The sequence below is a fragment of the Sander lucioperca genome, chromosome 8 (genome assembly GCF_008315115.2).
Source record: "Sander lucioperca isolate FBNREF2018 chromosome 8, SLUC_FBN_1.2, whole genome shotgun sequence".
Taxonomy (NCBI): Eukaryota; Metazoa; Chordata; class Actinopteri; order Perciformes; family Percidae; genus Sander; species Sander lucioperca.
Genome location: NC_050180.1, coordinates 7,542,890 through 7,565,106, shown reverse-complemented (window position 1 = coordinate 7,565,106; position 22,217 = coordinate 7,542,890). Strand labels below are relative to the sequence as shown.

At 37.1% G+C, this 22,217-nt stretch overlaps 2 protein-coding genes and 1 long non-coding RNA gene across 13 annotated transcripts in view; 2 read left to right on the top strand and 1 right to left on the bottom strand.

Annotated features, from left to right (window-relative positions):
• The window catches only part of ctdsp1 (CTD (carboxy-terminal domain, RNA polymerase II, polypeptide A) small phosphatase 1), a 33,726-nt gene extending 21,928 nt beyond the window's left edge, over nucleotides 1-11,798 (top strand). For both annotated transcript variants that reach the window (XM_036004520.1, XM_031296490.2), the window contains 4 exons: nucleotides 5,763-5,819; nucleotides 7,652-7,744; nucleotides 10,556-10,741; nucleotides 10,900-11,798. In XM_036004520.1, the coding sequence (XP_035860413.1) occupies nucleotides 5,763-5,819; nucleotides 7,652-7,744; nucleotides 10,556-10,741; nucleotides 10,900-11,028 (465 nt within the window). In that variant the 3' untranslated portion in view covers nucleotides 11,029-11,798. The remainder of the gene's footprint in view (nucleotides 1-5,762; nucleotides 5,820-7,651; nucleotides 7,745-10,555; nucleotides 10,742-10,899) is intronic.
• Nucleotides 11,799-12,608: 810 nt separating this feature from the next.
• Nucleotides 12,609-13,405, top strand: LOC116047611. Its single transcript, XR_004104423.2, has 2 exons — nucleotides 12,609-13,111; nucleotides 13,142-13,405. It is a non-coding gene; the product is annotated as an uncharacterized LOC116047611 (long non-coding RNA).
• Nucleotides 13,406-13,423: 18 nt separating this feature from the next.
• Nucleotides 13,424-22,217, bottom strand: part of obsl1b (obscurin like cytoskeletal adaptor 1b) — a 40,990-nt gene continuing 32,196 nt past the window's right edge. For all 10 annotated transcript variants that reach the window (XM_036004511.1, XM_036004510.1, XM_031296492.2 and 7 more), the window contains 5 exons: nucleotides 21,484-21,645; nucleotides 21,165-21,269; nucleotides 20,121-20,387; nucleotides 17,582-17,851; nucleotides 13,424-14,793 (listed from right to left, as the gene is read on the bottom strand). In XM_036004511.1, coding sequence (XP_035860404.1) covers nucleotides 14,783-14,793; nucleotides 17,582-17,851; nucleotides 20,121-20,387; nucleotides 21,165-21,269; nucleotides 21,484-21,645 — 815 coding nt within the window. In that variant the 3' untranslated portion in view covers nucleotides 13,424-14,782. The remainder of the gene's footprint in view (nucleotides 14,794-17,581; nucleotides 17,852-20,120; nucleotides 20,388-21,164; nucleotides 21,270-21,483; nucleotides 21,646-22,217) is intronic.

Below are 22,217 nucleotides of genomic sequence, written 5' to 3'. Positions count from 1 at the left end.
GATGTTCATGGACTCATTGGAGTAACAAATAGGTCTCGCTGAAACCATATTAGACTAAATTTGTGGAATATAGTGAGTAACAATGACATGATTTAAGAAGGTGTTGCCGTGTTTTTTTTGTATTGAAATCTGCTGGCAGTTTTAATGCCAAGATCTAACAAAATGCCTTTTAGCTGCACTGTATTGATGTGATAGAAGGTGTCTTTACAGCTAAAAAGTCCACACTAATTGGAAATCACATCACAACTATGTGAATGGATATACACTGTGGCATGCTGGGTAACTTTAATTGTTTTGCCTATTTAGAGACAAAGCAGTCACTGAAAAATCTTTATTACAAGTGCTTTATTTAGAAAATAATTTATACATTTTTATATTTAAATAAAATACAAAATGTAAAATAACTCACTTCCATCCAAATTAGTGTAGTCTTTTTCCATTGGTTTAATTTGGACTAACTGGCTTCTTTATATAATCTGACCTTTAATTAGTCATCAAAGTCGTCAGGCATTAAAGCATAGCTAGGACCGTCTCATTAGGGTGTCTGCTGTGAGGCTTCCATGCTGACTGTTAAAACAAACAATCTACTTGCCAAGGCAAAAATAGGATTAGCACTGCATCATTTTGCATATTTTTAGGAGGAGGATTATTTATTTTATAAACTTCTTAGCTCATGTGCCACCTAAACATGAACCATTTATTTTACGGGTGCTCTGGTTTCACGATGCAGAACCCTCCTGCACCCTAAAACCCAAGTAAGATGTAAAAATAACTAGAACTGCAAGCAGTTGTGAACGGGGTCCAAGCCCCCCAGTGCAAGTCATCCCCAGGCGAACCGCGGAGCTCACCAAAGCGGAACCCAAAGCACGTCGGCGAGGCAAACACCAGGAAATTGCACAACGCGTGAGCTGGAAGGTCTGTAGTAAATTTCAATCGCAAATGTCCTATTTCCATGCATTGAGTTATTGGCGTAAAATGCATCTAAGTTGACTGTAGCACCCCCTAATGGCCAGTCTACACCAAAATGAGTACAAAGCCTCGGAGTGGCATGTAGAACAATAATTTAAAGTTCTGCACTGATACCAATTACTGTGGCAGAGAAATTGCAATTGCAAATTTCCTATTCACATTCATTACATTGCCTCAGAGTGGCATGTCTAACAATAATCTAAAGTTTTGCATTGATAGCAATCACTTTGGCTGCAATATGCAAAAGTGTATTTTTGTAGCTAGCTACCCAAATTTGTTTGTACGTGATATCTGCATTTCTAAAACGTACCAAAATTTGTTTGCTAACATTTTGTCAAGTCGGTCTGCAGATCCTATGTGCTGAGTTTTATGCAGATCGGATACACGGCCTAGAAGGAGTTTGAAAAAGTAGGTTTAGCGTAAATCACGATTTTACTGTGATAAAAGTCGGAAATGGGCGTGGCCTATGTCACAAGATTCAGTTCCATTCAGGGAACGCGTGGATATAAGGTTTTTGAATGTGCGTTCAACGGTGTGGGAGTTACAGGGCAAAACACATTTTATAGCGCCACCTGCAGGTGTGATTTAAAAATCTTTTGATAACTTTTGATCATGAGGGTTCACAGAGTCTACCTGCACATTTTCGTGCAGATGACCCTTTACGGCCTAGGAGGAGTTCACAAAAGTATGTTGCGCATTTATCTAAAAATACAATGCTTCTGTTGCCATTAACGTCTGTTTCGGAGCATCGGAGAGCAGCGCAGACTTTTAGCTAGGTGGCACCATGATGAGGCACCGAAATCCGCAGTGCTATTCCATTCGGTAGATACCGGGCTCCGGTGCCATATTAGCACCAGATTTTAACATGTGCCATTAACGTGAACAGAAAATTGCATTGCCTGTATCTTTTCACAGCAAGCGCGTGTATGTGGAAAGCAGTCGCACATCAGCTGAAATGTTGTGTTGCGCACAAACGCAGTGTTTAAACTTTAACCAAATAAATATTGACTTCTTTTGAAACAAGATTTTCCAGTTTTGTAAGTTTTGTTTTTGTATATTAAAAAAACAAAATAAATATTGAACAGGTGGATGCCAAAGGGAGCAACCAGAGGCCACGAAACGGTTGCCCATTGACTCAATCTGGTTGCCAAGGGCAACCGAGCAACCGCTATTGTCGAGCCCTGCAGAAGAAAAATAATAATAAAAACCTTAGCCGTTTCAATCGTGATCCCACACCCTCGGGCTTCAACCCCTAATAATAATTAAAATCAGAAAAGTAAATTGCAAAGGACAAGTATACGTGCAGCTGTTAACGGCAATGTACCATTAGGTCAGAGTGTTGTAAATATGATAAAAAGATTATCAACAATTCTTTCTTGTGACTTGAGTCATTTATATACAGTATACAGTAAATACTTCACTGTTTCTAAAAGGAGATTACAACTACACATCTCTTTAAATAGAATCTGTAAATCAATCAGTGTTAATATACTGTGAGTAAAGATGCTTTCAAATAACGTATTGAGTTTTTGATTGTTCCTACAAATAACTTGCTTCCTTTTGATCAGTTTGATACCTTTTAAGGTAGCATTTAGTGAACAAAGTAGTCAACGGCAAAAGCCCAGGCTCCTGTGTCAAGACAAATCATGCAATGAATACCATGTGGTGTTTAGTCCTTCTCAGGTCACAGACTGTCCTAAAGGATGTCACTGGATATTGCAACTAGCTATGTGTAAACAGGGTCAGACTCTGTTAACTTCATGTTTAACACAAGGTGGATAATAAAACTCATTATTACTTTGACACATATTAAAAATAGCGTTATAGGTAACCGTTTTGGAGTTGGTTGTAAGTGAAGAGAAAAGCCAGTGTATGACTCATTTTCTTAAACTTTTTAGAATGTGAAATATCACATTTTACATGAAATAGAAAAACTGGATAAAATTAAACAAATGCACTTATACAAAAATGAACATGAAGGTGTAGAACCACGGAGTAGTCAAGTATTAATTTTACCCTTAAAGGGATAGTTCCCCAATATAATGGAACTGGATGGCACTCGGCTCAAAGCAATTTGAAAAACTCAACAGCAATGTGTCTTTCCAGAAATCATGACTTGGTTACTCAAGATAATCCAGAGTTTTGAGCAGTTTCATGTAGGAACTATTTTCTTTCTACCAAACTACACCCGCCATCTGCATTGATACGGTCAGCGGTAATAAGTGCCATCTAGTTCCATTATATTGGAGAGAAGGCAGACATCTCTACGGCCGATATCTCCAACACTGGGAAACCCACACCAAAACAATCTAGATTAATAAATAGCACTACAGGTCAAAGGAAAAATAAGTATTTTGATGTATGGGTGAATTGTCCCTTTTAAAGCAACACTAGAGAAATTTTCCCGCTTTGGTCCCCCTACAGTTTGGAAGCAGAATTGTCCATTACATTACATTGTCCAGTTCATTCGAACTACAGATCCGCTACCCGATCTGGCAAACTTGCATAATGTAATGTAATGGACAATTCCACTTCCAACCTGTAGGGGGACCGAAGCGGGAAACGTTACATAGTGTTGCTTTAAGTCATCCCAACTTATTCAAACCCTGTGTGGTTCTGTAGCAGGTTAGCCAGACCACCACATTTTAAAGGTGACCCAGTTGCCTTTTTAAAAGTTTAAGATTACCCATTTCGAGTGGTTAAGGAAATAAAGGCTCCATTTTTACGAGAAGCAAGCCGGTCACATTACTAATACCACTTTCAGTAAAAATAGACCAAATATGTCACTTGATATTATATTTGTATGGCCTATATTGTAACTACCATTCAGAAATGTAACCACACCATAAATGCTAAACATACAAAAACATACACAATTTGCAAATTAGACACTAGGCTCTGTGCCTTGTCATGCAAATGTTGTGTCACGATAAAGAATAGGGGTGTGAATCTTTACTTGTCTCACGATTCGATTTCCATTATCCTGTCAACGGTTCGAATCGATTCCATATCACGATGCGTCACCTCCTCAACGTTGTTATATATTGCTACACATGGTTTTCACCAACAAATTCAAGCAGTCAGATATATATGAACTCCCTTTTTTATTGTAAAATGCAGCAACCGTAAAATCAACAAGTAATATCGGTAGGCAATAATCGATTATGGCCTGTCACTGCATCGATGCAGAATCATCTACGTCCGCATCACGATGCATTAGTGCAATGATTAATTTCAACACCCCTAATAAAGAATCATAATCTTGTATATTTCAGTACTGCTTTTGAATGGTGTCATTATAGGCCACAATGCAAATATGGCAAATAGGATATAATATAATAGCAGAGCTTGACATTTAATGTATAAATAAAAATAGTAATGTTTTAAACCTTTGGTAATAGATCATTAGACAAATCAATGACAAGTATTGGGACACATGCAATTAGATAGGAAAATGTAAGATACTAATTGAACTGACGGTTTTAACTGACATACCTGGAAGTATTTTTGTTGTATATTTGGGGTTAAGATAGCGGATGTATTATTTAAAAACAAAAAAGAGTTAGAGGATAAAAAGAAGAGTGGTTGCTCAGCCCACATGCTCACATAATGATAGACACTACACACTACCTGCTCACTGGGAACAGATGGTGATGGAGAACTCGGGCAGCAAGTCGCGAGCAACGCAAAGAGACCCAGAGTTGACAGATCAAACCACAACTAAAATGGCTGTGAATACTGGATTTGCATTTGTACTGATGGTCCTAAAAAAATTGCTTTAGTTCAAGTTCAAGCTGCTATTAATTCAGTTTTGCTGTCTAAAAAAGAAAAAAAAAAATCCAAAAATATGGATTAATTAATAATCATTAAGATAAATTAATTTTTCAAATGCAAAACATTTAAACCAGCAGATACAGGACAGAACATAAACCAGCATGCAACATTGAGAAAAATACTGTGCATTAATTCTCAAAGCGTACACGCACTTTCTGTTTATGGTTGATGTTAAATTCGTTCGGTCTCACTTGCATTACCTCATAGTATATGTTTAGGCCATGCTGTAATGCCTTATATAGAAAATGCTTGGGGTGATACTAACATTTGAGAAGCATATTTCAGATGTGAGAACTGCCTAAGTAAATCAGAAAAGTTATGACCCTTATCACTTTCTGTAGTGCCCATATTTCCATGATGGAAGTGACAGGAGTTATTTACAGTATTGTGTTATTTAAAAGACGCTGAGGCAGCATCTTTGTGTCTGTGTGTCTGACACATCCTCACTTCAGATTTGTTGCTATCACTCACGTCTCTCTGGAAAACAGGGCTGAGCAATATGGCCAAAATCTTCTGTCCCGATATGTCATTTCATATCTTGATGACGATATGTATCAGGATATAGCATGTTTTCTAATAATTCAATAAATACATGAAATAACCACATGGCAAAGTCTATTTTTGTATACTCTATGTATAAATATTTGACAAATGAAAAGTTCTGAGCATTTTCTCATTTTATTAAGAACTTTAGTGTGAAATTAACACAACGTGAAAGGATCCGAACGTAAAAAACAGCGTCCAAATGATGTAAATATTGCTGTAACGCAGTCCGCCAGCTGGTTTTTCGTAGAAGCAATATAGAAAAATATGTACAATAGACAGTTTCATAGCATTTTGATGATATACTGTACATCTTCATAACGCCCAGCCCGAATGGTAAAGTGTAGATTTCCTTTGAAGATAAAATGAAATGATTCTTTTTGTGTGTTTAACACTTCTACTCCTTTTTTCAACAGCCAGTGAACAATGCTGATTTTATCATTCCAGTGGAAATTGATGGAACGGTTCACCAGGTAGGCACTTGATATGCTTAAGTGACCATTTGCTACATCGCCACAATGTTAAAAGCAGCCATCATGGAAGTTTCTACAAGCTTGATAGACTTCATGATAAAAGCCCCGAAGATTTGTGTAAACAATTGTGCAAGCAGGATTAATACAGAGAACCATTTTATGTGCACTGTCCATTATTGCACTGTATGTACCACCCACCAGAAACCACAATCTGTGCTATTAACCATCTGACCTGAACAGTAGCATGCTTTATGAACTAAGGTTGTCACAATACCAGAATTTTAAACTTATATACGATACTTGTATGAAAAAACATTGAAATAATGAATGCAATTGTAGATTACAAGGGAGTACAACATGTACACCATGCCATTCATTTTTACCTCTGTTCTTAAACTTTTTAACATTTTTTTTTACAAAATGAACCAAAACACTGACAACTAGGAAGATCTTGAATGGATAATGAGAATAAATATGAAACATTTAAATCATACCCTGTAAACTAAAATAGAAATCAGGTTTTAATTGAAATCCAACACTATTACTAAGCTTGTTTACAAGATATTTAATTAATTTAAAATGATGACTTGATTCGGATAACGACAAAAAAAAGTCCTAGGCACACAAAAGAGGATAGATTTTTTTTCTTTTCTTTTTCTATTGTGCTGGTACAGAAAGTCAGTGGTGGGTTAATTGCTGGAGAGAATGTCATTTCAGCCACAGGTTGAGGACCAGCTGATTTTCTTCCATGTTGTTTGATCCATGTAGCCTTGGGTTGAAAATCTGATTGTAGATCTTTTTTTTTAATATAGCTTCAGTATATTCAATACTATTTAATGTATAATTAAGATCATATCATTTGAAACACATAAACAAGTATTGATGCTTTTGAAAGCCTTATTATGAACTTTCAAATTCAAAAGTAAGGGGGTAAAACTCCGAAATTCTCCCTGGTTTGCACTGGAAACACTGTGCTAGCTCCCTGACAGTGCTGTAGCTCACTCTGTTGATGGCTCCAAGCAGCAGGCGGCTATTTACGTGGCCTGACGAAATGAGAAAACCCTGGCAGGCTTCTCAGAAATCACTGGCCATCAATCTCACTCTGTGGGGCATATTATGTCCTGCTCATTGGTGCTGGGGAATGGCAGTGACTATTCCCTGCAGGCGCTCAGTGGTAAACCCAATCTGTTGTGCTGGGCCTCCCAGCAGACAGAGGAGCTTTGTTGTCCAAAGGGCCTGGGTCTGTTTCAAGTAATCCAGGATAGGCTTGTTTAAAGTGGGGAAAGCCTATTCAGGATGACTTGGTTCAGAAACAAGGCCGCCAGCATCTTAGTGGAAGTAGATACAATATAAAGTCCTGTTGGGGTGTTTTCAAGAAATGTTACAGCTTTATGTTTTCTTTTGCAGTATTTGATGTCATTATAGCAGCATAGGATTATCAACAGACAAAAGAAATTAATGTTAATGGTAGAGAATATCAGTGTGTACAGTGGGTAACACCATGAAATGGATATTATTCCTCGTCATCCAATATGACGTCTTGATAATCACAGAACTGTAATGTTTGGAGACTGAAATTATATATGATATTAAAAAGCCTAAATTTGGACAGGTAGGTTGCTCTGTTATGTTTTAATAAACTACTACATGCCAATATATGTGTGTCTTCAGAATATCTGGACACACCGGTCAGAAGTAGGATTACCATTTTCTTTTCTTTTTATATATTTCCCCATGAGTAGTTTTATTCCTGATCATATCCATAATAAAGTGAAGCATGTGGCAGACCAACGGTGCATTTCATACTCCAATGCTTTTGTGTCTCCACCCAGGTGTATGTGTTAAAGAGACCTCACGTTGACGAATTCCTCAAGAGGATGGGAGAATTGTTCGAGTGTGTCCTGTTCACCGCCAGCTTATCCAAGGTCAGACTGCTGCTCTTCTTCTGTGTAACGAATGGTTCAAATTATTATAGCAGGCAGACTGGCCTTTATCAGATGGACACACCAGATGTGGAAAGGGACACCTGTTGTAGAATTACTGGAAACCCCTCGTCATTTTTTTGTGTTTGATTTGTAGGTGGCCTTCTACGTACGCCCTCGCACATAAAGATATATTTATGATACCTGTCAGGCGATTAACCTTTCACATTTACTTCAACTGTGTTAGCCTCAGCTTAACTTTGTGAAGCATTTGGTCGGTTATGACTTGATTCATCATGTTTTAGTTGCCATGTTTGAGCTTTCAAATATTTATTTTATTTTTAATAACAGGGTCACACATTCAATAGCCTTGAAAATTTTCCGTTCACATGTATTCATGTGACAGGGTTTCCATGAAATGAGAAATGTCCTGAGAAATTATACAGTACATTGATTCAAAACCACAAAGTTTCTGTGATAACAATACAGGTTCAAAGTGTGTAGTGTCCTAACAATTTTTTAATACGGAACATACTGTTATTTGGGTTAGTTGCCATGTTTGTCTACAGCACTTACAGGTGCTAAAATCAAATGCTGATCTGCCGCCTTTCATGTTTCAAAAATGTCTAAGACTTAAATGTTGCAGATACCACTTCTCTTTCGGTCATGCTCAAACTGTGCATTGAAATGTGATGCAGGTTGGTTGTAAATCTGTGTAGGTCATGATGATCTACTTTAAAGTGCCCATATTATGAAAAAAACACTTTTTCTGGAATTTGGGGTGTTATTTTGTGTCTCTGGTGCTTCCACACACATACAAACTTTGAAAAAAAACCATACATTCTGTTTTGAGTGAGATACGGCTTTCTGAATGTGTCCTGCCTTCAGTCTCTGGGTGAGCTGTTCAAAATCTGCATGGCTTTCTACGTCACTAGCCGAGACGAGGGGCCTAGGGGGCTAACCGTTAGCATGCTAGCGCTAGCTCATTCTCAATAGCAAAACACTGCTAATAAATTGTATAGAACTACTTACATGTCCCTGTTCTGCAGGTATTCCATGCAAAGTTGGAAGTGCGCCCTCATTTAGAAGAAGTCTCCCAGCTAATCCTGTCTTGTACAGGCCGAAGTTGGAGAAACAGCTAGCTCATGTAGTCCTTACCTAGCTACTGCGCATGTGCGACTGACAACAAAGATGTTACAGAAGTGAGATGTCTCACTCTGTAGCTAAAACAGAGAACTCAACACACAGGGTGAAAAGAGGAGCTGCAGCAATGTGCAGTACAACAAAAATATGGTGTTTTTTAAAAATTAAACCATGTAAACCTATTCTGATACAATCTCAAATTACAATATATGGCCACTTTAACAGGCTTACTATTACAATTAATACACGTAAAACATCAACCAGTTAAAACAACAACCAAAGTTAGTGACTAGCTAGTAAACATAGTGGAGCATTTAGCAGCTTAAGAGACAGATGTTGCTCTCAGGAGGAGTTGGAGACCAACAGCATTGCTAGAAAGTGTGATTATTGGACATTCATCTTGTGAAAACAATGTAATGTCCGCAACACTGCTTTAAGCTCCCTTCTTTTGCCTGAAGAAGACCCAGCAGGATCGAAACGTTGCCTTTGTATTAAATATGGGAGCTTAAAGCAGTATTACGGACATTACATTTTTTTCACTTTAGTATTTGTCATTGTCCTGCACCTACCAGAAGGTGGGATGTGCACACAGTTACTTTTTAAAACATTCATCTTATGGCTATAAGCATGACTCTGATTGAATGCTAATGTTGCTATGTGTGTCTGCCGGTGTAAATAAGGAACTGTTTGCTAATAGGTTCACCATTTCAACTTGTAACTTGTACTAATATGTCAACGATGTGTTTACAACTGTTTTTTGTTGCCCCCAAGTGGTTAAAAAAAAAATCAGCTAAAGCAACTTTTACCTCTTAATTAAAAAATCTGTTATTTTTGCCTTGTTAGGACTTGTAAGGAAATCCTACAGCACGCATTGCCACTAAGTTTCTGCCATTTAGTTCAGTAGTCTGTGTTTGTTTTCTTGATTTTTGAATGAAAAATGTGTGTGGTTCTTTGTCTACCTTTTACGCTGGCGCTGGCCACCAGCCCACTATGACCCCCAGCGTTGGGGTTTCAGAGCTATATCACCAGTTATGTGACTGGCTAAGGGACTATTTAATAATCACCACAGCCGCAGATCTATATTCACCTTTTGCACATTGTGCTGCTGCACATACATAAACCAAAATAGAAGGTGTGGACGGAGATGCCCACACAGTCTGTGTGCCTAAGACCTACCACCTTGAGCTTGGCATTTATTATTCCAATTTCAACTGAGGGTGCAAAATATTAAACTGATTTAAATTTTTTTATTTGACAAGTGTTCCCTTGCAAGTATTCTCTTCAGAGGTCTCTCATATCTCTCTGCCTACTGCCAAGCCCTGATTACTTCAGGTCAATCTCAAAATAAAATGTCATAACCGTCTTCCACAGGTGCGTGCGCTCCATTGTTGTGGTTGTTTCCATGGTGCCGAATGAAAGTACATTTCCTTTTTTTTTCGGCCTGAAAAAGTTTAGCAAGAGAATGCAAAAGTATTTATCGTTTTTTTCGCCATCTTATTTCTTTTCTCCCCCATATGTTCCCTTAGCGGCTCCGTACATAAGTCATGTACAGTACAATTTGAATGTACATACTGTACTACTGCATAATTGCTGTACAACCACAGAATAACATACAAACCTAGCACAGAATTGGGTAACCCTATAGCCCCTGGTTTTCTCCTGTTCCTATAGTACGCAGATCCTGTGTCGGACCTGTTGGACAAATGGGGGGCCTTCCGGAGCCGTCTCTTCCGGGAGTCCTGTGTCTTCCACAAAGGGAACTACGTAAAGGACCTGAGCCGTTTAGGAAGAGACCTCAACAAGGTCATCATCATTGATAACTCCCCAGCCTCCTACGTCTTCCATCCCGACAACGCAGTAGGCCATCTATATATATCTTTCTCTGCAATACACTAAACAACATTTGTGTCGTTCACTACAAATCTTTATTGGATAATAATGATAGAATATTAGGTACTGTGGAATATTAAAAAGGTCTTCTAATCCCTCCATATCTCACTTCCTCAAACCTCCAGGTTCCAGTAGCGTCCTGGTTTGACGACATGTCAGACACCGAGCTCCTCGATCTTATCCCTTTCTTTGAGAGACTAAGCAAAGTGGACGACATCTATGAAGTTCTCCAGCAGCAGAGGACTTCAAGTTAACAGAGGCAGGAAACTAGGATGAAAATAATCCCCAGCAGCTGTCGTCACGGGGCCACGGAGGCTGGTGGGCCGCAGGCTCCACGCTGCATCCGACTACAAGGACCACACTGCAAAAAATGTCTCATTTAATCTCGTATTCTTAACAGTGTTTTGCATAAAAAAACGTGAAAGAAATCTTTCCGGCGGGGTTTGATGCTTCAGCATTGAAAGTAATCTAATCCAAAGATTCTTTTTTGTTGTAGTAACGCTAGATAAAGACTGAATATGAGATTCAATGACTTCTGTAGATATCTTTTGCAGTGCAGCTAGTTTGTTGTTGTTGTTGTTGTTGTCGTTATGTGACAGCAGTGACCTATTTAAGTAAGCTGTAAACCTAGATAGTTTGAACAGTTGTTCAGTGCCATTCTACAAATGAACCGCATCAGTTGTTTTCATTTCAGTTTATTGTAGCATTTTTAATAGTGTTTGAATCTCTTACACATAATATAACAAGTCATTGGAGACTGTTCCTTAAACCCCATTAACTTACTTTTGTTTGCTCAAGTGGCCGAATGTGTATGTAGGAAAAGACAATCATTAACTTTAGAGAATTGTGGTTTAATATTTTAAACACGTTACGGCACATTTCACTACGAAACACACATTTGTGGTGTGCTCCAAGTACTGTGCATTTATCTAATGTCTTCTGAAAGCTTTGAACAAATACTGTTTGTGGTAGGAATTTGGCTCCAAAATTGCATTTAAATTAAAAAGAACAATATTTATGGCAATCCACTGCCATTGATTGTAGTCTTTATTCAGTACTATCACTACTATACTACAGATGACTGATAAAGATTAATCACTAAATTCTAATATTACTGGAATCTATATATGAATGTGTAATAACCCTTTTATATGTTGTGTTATGCCCAGTCCAGTCACCAAACACTAGGGTTGGGTACCGAAACACGGTGCCACTAGGGCACCGGTTCTGACATAAATGGTAGTAACAAGACCGAATAAGAGCGAACATTTCGGTGCCTGAGTTTTTTGTTTTGTTTTTTTTCAGAAGCATCGCTGCACGGGACGCTACGTTACCTTTAGCTAGCAGCTGGATTAAACAGGGTTAAAATGCTGACAGCTAAATGGTGTAAAGTGTAAAGACTATTTCCCTGTAGAGGATTCAAACACCAGGACGTAACAGTCTGACTGCAGCTGCCGACGGTGCGTTCACTTTAAACTCGCCTCGCCAGCCTTGTGGTGCATTTTAAGTTATTATAAAATACCCTTTTCCCATCTGGTGGTTGTTTTTGTCGTTTACCAGCAATTTACTGGTGAAATAAGTCATTGTTATAAGTTATTGTTATTACATTATTAATCAAGCATTTAATTTTGACCATATGGCCTTAGCAATAAACAAGCCGTTCTTTAATGTTGCCAACTGTCGTTTTGTGCTCCTTTTTTTATATTTTATATTATATACATTATAAATATATTATATATATTTCGGTTCAGGCACCGTTTAGGCACCGGCACCGTTTTAAAAGTATTGATTTAGCACCGGTATCGGAAAAAACCCAAACAATACCCAACCCTACAAAACACCCTCATCTTGTTATTCATTAGTTGACCTCATACTTGCATACCAACACATCTCGAAAACTATTAATTTAAGACATCAGATCTGGATCTTTTGGACGGTTCTGGATTAAGAAAACAAGTTGACTTCACACTAATCGGACCTTTCACACAAAGAGACTTACCACTGCAGAAATGGTGAGATTATTTTTGTAAATACAGTATATCATGATTTTAGGCAATCGTTTTGAATTGGTTTTAATGTTATTTTACCAAATGTTATTTTATCTTTTGAGTTTTTTTTTTTGTTCAATTGGCCACCACAGTGTGCGGCCCCATCAATAATGCAGTATTGTTCATGTGTGCAGGAAGAGGCGCTAACCTGCTACGGCGACTTAAGTAAGTTTGACGTTTGATTTTAAAGCACACTTTGATCTGTAAACCTTTTTTTTGTGTAAGACGTTAATGGAAGTCAAATGTTGTGCTGTATCGAGCTGTAAATACAGTTCCTTTGGGGAAGCGTGTGCCAGACGTGTTCACGCTCTAATTTAAGGTGTGTGTGTGTGTGTGTGTGTGTGTGTGTGTGTGAGAGAGAGAGAGAGAGATATTACATTAGTGTGAGTATTTACATTGGTTTAAGATTTAAAACCGATACTTTGACAATACCTGAAAAACCATAGCCTGTCTTTAAATCATGATTTAACTTCTTTTTTTTTTACTGAATGCAACGAGAGTATTAACATGACTCAAGTAAAGAAACTGGTTCCAACAAGTGAGTTTTTAAATTGCTGCTGATAACTGTTTAGGTTGAAAAAAAAAAAATGACAACTAGAGATATTTTTACCTGGCATCAATAAAGCATGTTTTATTGAAACGGGTCATATTTCACAACAGTACTTTTTTTTCACATAAGTAACGCTCAACACAACATGGCATGGCAGAGGTGGAAACAAGTCAAATGGAAAAATGGAATATGGAACAGATTTCATATGAAAACAACTATCATTCTCCGTTAAGTTCAAACATAATACACACGCAACATTAAAACTAGCATGCCCTGATTATCAATCAAGGTGATCAAGTAATTTCCTATAATCTATTTCTTTCCTAAATTACCTGATTTTTGGCCCAATGTATTTACATTACAAGCCCTTTGCTGCAAGACAGAACTGTCTTTATTCAAACTTCTCATCGAAACATAAAAGAAAAAAATTCTATACAATGGACAAATGATGAAAAGATACGTTTGTTTGGATGATCCATTTTAAAATCTAAATTTGATCTCGATACATGGCTGTAGTCAACTGGAAACTTAAAACTGTGTTTTCTATGTGATAATACTAAGACAAAAATCACTGTCACACAACAGCCACACAAAACCATGCTTTGATATATGGGAAAATTACAGAGTGCAAATCAGATTATATTGCATAATAAGTGGCACAACTGCACATGTAGTCCGTAAGTCAGCTGTGGTTGAAAATATGTGTCAAAGCAGACAACTCGAGTTTTGGAAAGCACCAAAATGGCATCTGGAACAAAAAAGTAATTTTTTGAACTGGCAAATATCTTAAAAAGCCACGACCACATACACATTAAGTGTGTGTGTATGCAGCCTGAAGAAAATCAGATAAGATGATAAAACATTTCGGAGATTTAGTTTTTGTTCTACATTAGCATTTGGCTTCAAGAAATGACCCTATAAAGTGAAATGTCTCTTTACATGTAATGTCGGTGGATTGCATTCAAACTGTGTGGAACTCTTGACATAGACCTTCCATCCCTGTATCATTCTGTATACTTTAAATCAGATATTTATTGGCACAAATACACATTCAGCTTAAACCTGAACATGGTTACAGTCAGACCACTTACACACAGGACATTGTTAACATCCAAACTGCAGTTTGGATTGTGATAATGGAACTGTTTATATGTATTCACACGCTGACTATGACTCATTTTACATAAATAGAAATTTCATAAAGACAATTCTTAAAGGCAAGTTACTATAAGAAAATCCACTCCCTGAATTAACTGAACTGCATGAAAATTCATCACAACCCTGTTTAAACCACTTTTTATAGACATACTGTTTGTAAATATATAAGCAATGTCAATGTTACAACTTAAAAAGCATCAATATATTAAATCAGTCCGTGTCAACTAGGTGATGACAGATAGAAGATGTCACTCACGGATCACCTGGGAAATATGAGCAGAGATAGAAATGAGACTGAGGCCCAGAGAGCATAGGTCAAGACAGTCATTCATCATTGGACCTTATTCTGTCAAAATGTAAACATGTCTTGTGTAATCTGTCCATTACACAATAGCTAGTTTTTACTAAACATACGTAAAAAAAACCTCTGAAAATAACGATTATTTAATTGAAACTGCACTTTTTTTAACTCTGGGTTAGTATTGTAATACTTGTTCTGAACTTTTTAAATATTGGCCTCGACAAATACCTCTATTAAAAAAAAAAACTAATAAAAACTTAACTTAAACGTAACCTTTTTTACAATACAAACTAAACTGAAATGAGGAAACCCACTTTGTAAACTAACTGAGTTGAAAAACAAAAATTGTAAACAAAATAAAAACTAATGGAAAATACCAAACTATAATTAATAGCTCTGGTGTGGACATGAGCTGTCAGTAGTTTGACCTAAGAGTGATTTTTCCTTCTCAGATTGTTTAAAGGCCCAAAGAGATGAAATTATTCAATATTTGATTTTTTTTTTTCTACCTTTTAAATATCTTATGCCCCCTCAGATTTATATTGAGAACCTTTCCAACCCCCCAGATTGGGACCTACTGCTTTAAGCTTAATAGATGCCGACTTTTGCAAACCCCCAAACTTGTGGCATCCTGAAATGGACTTTTTGACTACGCCAAAGCCTGAAACCTGAAACCTGAAACCAAATCAACAAATTATAATCCTCAAATGTACGTACATCATATGGCCTTATTGCTCACTCAGGTAAAAGTGGCACTGTGTGCACAAAGTCCTGCATTCAAGTTTGACCATATCTTAATCTAAAATACATTGATCAGTAACTAACTAAAGCCGGCAAATAAATGTAGAATAAACAAAGTACAACATTTGGTAAAGTAGATCTAAAAAGTAGCAGAAAATGAAAATACTTAACTAAAGTACAAGTACCTCAGAACAGTAGCTGAGTAAATGTAGGCTCCTTAAATACTTTCCACTACTACCTATGATTATACCATATCCCTTCTAAAGTTTCTGACCATTTTAATTTCCTTTTTAATGTTCTAATGTGAGCGTGAGTCCTGGTTGTGCTGCACATGGCCCTCAGTTTATAACCCTCTGAATTCATGACAGGTTTACGACAGATCACTGAACATAATACTCTTTCATTCAAAGCCAACATAATAAAGTAAAAAATAGTTTACTCTCCTATGCATTTCAATAGCTTGAGATGGTCCTGCGGCTATGTGCTTTATATTACTTGACCTACATGCTTGCAGCTTGAGTGGGGCTATAAACACCCTATATTATTTTCAGAATGTAGCACTCTAAGAGCCAAAACATTTGCTGTATTTATTGATGCATGCGCTGTGCCAAGTCAGGCAACACACTTTAAGACGCCATCGTGACAATTCAGAATCAGTCTGATGGATTTATGTTTATTTATTTTTTTGTGATGCTTCTAATGCAAATATGGCTTTTTAGTAGACCAGTTTATTGAATAAAAACCATTACTGCATCAAAACATTGTCTTCCATCACTTGTATCGATCCACTACTAGGGGTCAACAAGCTTTAATATCAGAAGAGCCATATTCTGCATCAGTTTTTACAAATCTGTCTGGAGCGGCAAAGCATATTTGAGCCTTATAATGAAGGTAGCACAGTCTACTAAGTCTAAATTAGCCTATCAACATTTCGAATTGTTCTAAATGAGCATTCATTTATATGGTGATGTTTGTTGACATGATTTTCGCCCTGTCTTTGCAGAGAGGGGTCAAATTTAGAGCATAAGGTGCCCGGCCTTAGAGGTACCTAGGCTATGACACACATTTTAGTATGAAAGGTTAGGTTTAGAATGAAATGTTATGTGGATTGATTATGTTAGAATCACCTTAGGTCTACAACAATGGTGAATGAAAATTAAAATGTAAAAAAAATAACTGTAATTCATTTCCATATCATTTTTTGCAAAAGCCACTGGAGAGGGGTTAAAGAGCCGCAGGTTGCAGACCCCTGCTTTAGTCAAACGAGCAGACTGAAGACTATCTTATTATCTCCCTCTAGTGGTTATTGTTTACATTACAATACTGGGTCATACATTCACTGTCTCACCAGTTGGTCAGCTAAATTCAGTCTGACGCTGTGCTGGAAGTAGTACTCAGATCATGAGTAAAAGTAGATCTACAGTGTAGATAATACTCTGTTACAAGTAAAAATCATGTGTTCGAACTTTTAAAATAAATACTTAGCATTATATAAACTTAAAGTGAAAAGTAAAAGTATTCATTATGCAGAATGGTCCATTTCAGAATAATGTACTTTTCTTTAAAGTAACAGTACTTTACTTGAGTACAATATTCTAGTACTCTTTCCACTGCTGGTGGAATGTCCAAGGACAAAAACCAAAAAATATTGGCTTTTACTATTAAACGTTGGGTATTATTACCTGTATATTGTGTGCTGTTATCGTTTCTTTTCTTCATATTAGATGCGTGGTATTTTGTTTTATGAAAGGAATTCTTTCATATAACAAAATTCCTTCATTTTTTTTGTAAACTCAAGAGATTGTTTAAACATATTTCTGAACAATTTGAAATCATGTCACACCAATGCATTGTCATATTTCATCTCTAGTCTTTTATGATCTTACATGTGCGTAGATATGTACATAAATCCATACACCTAGCCTTTTACTGACAATGTAAATACAGTTCAAATCTAAGTACATTGGAATACAAAAAGTCCATTACAAACAGCTACTTCTTTTACTTACTCAGTACCCGAAGCTGGGCTCTGCTGTTTGCTTTCCCAGAGGTGAACTCCACCACTCCGCTCATGTCCGGGGAGGTTTGTCTGAGGGTCAGCCTGTGGACCGTTCCCATCTTCTCCAGGCGTACCCGAGAACTGGGCTGAAGCGGCTCCCCATTCAGACTCCACACAGGAGCTTTGAGGACAGGGACCGAGACCTCACACTCAAAGCAGGCTTCGCCAGGGGCCGTGACTTCCACATCCTTCAGCTCACTCACCATTAACACTGACTTGGCTGAGTCAGTGCACAAGAGAGAGGGAAAGCTGTTAGCTTACAACACATATTTTTTAGCAAATAGTCTGATGAGTCTTTTAGTTAGCCTTTATCCAATTATTATAAGCTTTTTAATCAATAATACTAAGTGGTGAGTGATAGGTCTTTCACAGAGTATGTCTGTTGTATGTCTTCTACTCCCTTTATTTCTGGGAGCTCATGGTATCACTACATGTCTCATCCAACTTGGGCATGCAGTATAGGTGATCCGCCATTTTCACAGGAGACATTTTGACTAGTAGGAAAAGCACAGATGTTTCTAATATTATTATTATTATTATATGGCTCTTCTCTATTCAAATGTCCCAATAAGTAGGACAGTGAGCCAGCATGCACAACACTAAATCAGCCTTATATTTCTTACTCTCAGTTCATATTTTCCATGTGAAAAAGGCTATTGTTATTTTTAAGGTCACTCAGAAATGTCATCATTTGGCGTGTTCATGGGACACTATAAAAAAGGATTATTATGACTCAGTTTGTGTCCAGAGGGTTGAATTGGGCCTGCCATTAGAAAGCCATTGTAACATATATAAATTCAAGTTGACCACAACATCTGTGTAAGAGGCTACCTACCATGAACAGCCACCTCTCAACCATTCAACCCAACAAGTGTTCTTTAACCACAAAAACATAAACAGCTAAAAAAAAATGGCCACATTAAATTTAAACAAGGCAAGAGTGAAAGAAAAACAGCTATGTTAAAAAAAAATGGGGGTAAATGTTGTGTTCATTACAATAAGATGAAATCCATGTGTTAGCTTTGCTCTGACAGTAGGTAGAGCTATGAGGTCAAGTACTGTATGAGATCCTCTGTTGCACTGCCATAATAGTAAGGTGTCATACTGTTGTTCTTACTTTATAACAGAGATGGCAAAAGTACTCACTTCCTGTACTTAAGTAGAAGTACAGATACTTGGGTTAAAAAAATACTCTGGGGAAGGAGAAGTACTGATTTAACTTCTTTACTCAAGTAAAAGTAACAAAGTACAGCCTTGGAAATTTACTTAAAGTATAAAAGTAAAAGTAGCCTTGCGAATGACAACCATTTTTTATGCAAAGCTACCTGGACCACACAATTGTCAGATAAGGCCAAGGATGATTGGGAATGTCTTGCTGCTTGTCTGCCAAATCTCTGGGATCTCTGTTTTCTTCATTTTCAATCATGTCGCCATCCATACTACTATGTGCTAACGTTACCGCCATCAAGCCGCAATGATTTGCCGCAAATGAATGCCGTCGAATCTGTCGAGTCGTCTTGTAGTGGTGCGTCAAGTGCAACTTATATTCCCATCCAATTAAATTGAATTTGGTATTGATGACGCGGAAAATAATAATGGTAAAACTGAAATTATTTGAAACTAAAGTAACGAGCCAATTTTGTAAAATGTAAGGAGTAGAAAGTACCGATATTCGTGTTAAAAATGTAAGGAGTAAAAGTAAAAAGTCGGCACAAAAATAACTAGTAAAGTAAAGTAAAAATATCTGAAAAATCTACTTGAGTACACTTACGAAGTATTTTTACTTAGTTACTTCCCATCTCTGCTTTATAACACTCTTTGGGATTGCTGTTGAGCTAGGACAACTAAAGTTCTGGGATTTGTCACTACTATCTATACTTGGTATAAGATTATTATTCAAAAATATTGACATTTAAGAAGCTGGAATCAGATAATTTGTACCTTTTTTGTCATAAAAAGGACTTAACCGATTAATCCATTATTTAATAGTTGACAACTTATCGATTAATCAGTTAATCTTTGCAGCTTAATGTGCGCAAGTGTGTGTGTGTGCAATTATGTACATATGATTATGTTTCGACTTTTTGGACATATGGGAGTAAGTGAACACGTGCATGTATGTGTTCAGGTGCGCAAGCATATGTGTGCATTTCTTCTGTTTGTGTTTCTCGTTTTTCCCTTTTTTGTTGTTTCTTTTGTTTCAATAAGGGCACTACGTGGCTAGCATTTGATTTATATTGTCACATTATATTGTAACCATACTTACTGGTATTCATGGTATTCATTGTATTGCTGCTGCCCATGCTTTGTACAAAAACTTGAAAAATAAAGTATAAAAAAAAAAAAAAAAAAAAAACAATCTTTGCAGCTTGTTCTGCACTATATTGTATTGTATCATACTGACTATATTGTACAATTAGCTTGAAAATGAATGAAAAGCTTTGGCTGTAAATTACACACTCCTTGGAATTAATCATGAACTATCTTACCCTCCACTGTCAGTTTTGCAGAGCATGTATACTCTCCAACCTGCACGCTGTACGTGCCCTCATCATCCAGCACCACCTGCTGGATGATCAGTTTACGATAACAGCCTTCACTGCAGATCTCAAAGCGTTCCGAGGGCAGCACAACATTGCTGCCTTTGTACCAGCGGATACTACATCTGGGGTTGGACACGGTGCAGTCGAGGAGCACGCGGCTCTCTTCCAGGGCGGTCTTATCCTGCAGAGGCTTCACAATGTTGACAGGAATCTCTGAAAAGGACAAACTGCAATTTAGATTTGTCAAACTAACTGTGACTTAATAAAATACTTAATATATGTCTAAATTCTAACAGCAACAAGATGAGCAAGATAAGATCAAGAGCTTCACAATTCAACACACTTTTTATTAACCTTATTTGACCTCAATTTAATTTGAACAGAATAATAACTGCACAGCTTTGAGTGCTTACGGTATGTAAAGCACATTGTTTTAGGTGTAAATCTAAAATTCTGTGCGTAAAGCTAATTGAAAATCTAATGAGCGAACTCAAAGCTCATATACTGAATGGAGTTGGGGCTGGGTGATATGAAGACTATCAAATATCAGGATATTTTTGATCAAGTAACCTTGATGTCGATATTGCGACGATATTGTAGGGTTGACAATTGGTGCTTTCACAAAATATTTACACAATGACATTTGTGCTAAATAATCATCAGTAATGTGGATATAATTACTAAGTGGGTAGGCAAATAATAGAACAGTCTGGTAAGTTCAGAAAATGACATCACTTTACTGTATTGCAGCCTGTAAAATCAGGAAGAGGCAACACTTATATCATATTACGATGTTACGATATCCAACATCTAAGACGATTGTCAATATTCTCATAGTCTCATACAATATCATATTGATATATTGCCCAGCCCTAGTTGGGACTACAAACATTCCTGCTCCATAAGCCAACCCTAATTGTTTCATATTTATCATAAATGTATACCTACTTCCTTCGGAAGACCTAGTAGGCTAATACATATTCATTATACCTTCCACCTCCAGGGACGCGACAGATTCAACATGTCTGGTGACAAACTTGATCTCTCCAGAGTCCTCTGCTTTCACATTGCACATAAGAAGAAAGTGTTTGGTCCCTGAAATAAGAATACAATTGTCAAGATAAATAATAAGCCTGATAATAATTAGTTCTAGGCAATTCCAGATATTATTTACAGATTTACAAATGTCTTCATTTTAAGTGTTCTATTACATTTTTTGTTTTTTTGTAGATTATCAGACCATTGTAAATCCTGTTTAGGGCAGGCCCTATGAATTGTGTGCGTGCTTGCTTGTGATTTTAAAGCTGACCTTCCTGCCGTATCTTGATGGTGCTGGTGGGTTGTATCCTCTCCCCATTTTTGTACCATTCTCCTGGCACATCCTCCACTGAGACCTCACAAACAAACACCGCGTTCTGATCTTCCTGGATGTCCACGTCCTCCAGGCGCTGCAGGATCAGCAGCTCACGCTCTGCCGACAGAATACACAGTAAAGGATGCTTAGGAAATGGCCATCTTTTAATATATCAAAGTAAAAATAAGTAAAGAGGAAAAAAACAACATCCTTCTTTTTCGTTGAGCAGGAAGGAACAGGACGTCTGTGCTACAGTATATGATTCCCCTTTCCCTTTTCTAAAATACTGTACATGTAATAAATCCCACTTTTCTTTTCTTTTTGTAATACAGCCTACAAATGTACATATAGAGCTAACTGTACTGCTCAGACATATATGTGTTATACGGTAAATATCAGGCTGTGATGCTGCACTGTCATTAACTCAAAGGCAGGCCCTGGTTTACCAGGCAGCATCCAATCCTATGGTATAACTAAAGGAATACTTACAAAAAACTTTTTATTTTACTTTATTTATTTTTTCATACTATAACAGAATTGTCATTACAGTAATATACATAGCCACTAGTGGTACTATAGTAATAGCAGTAGGCCTACCTACTATTAGGCCTACTAGGCCTAATACTAATTAATGATAGTTAGTTAATGATACTAATTTGATAAAATTGGACTTGTAAAGTACTTCTACT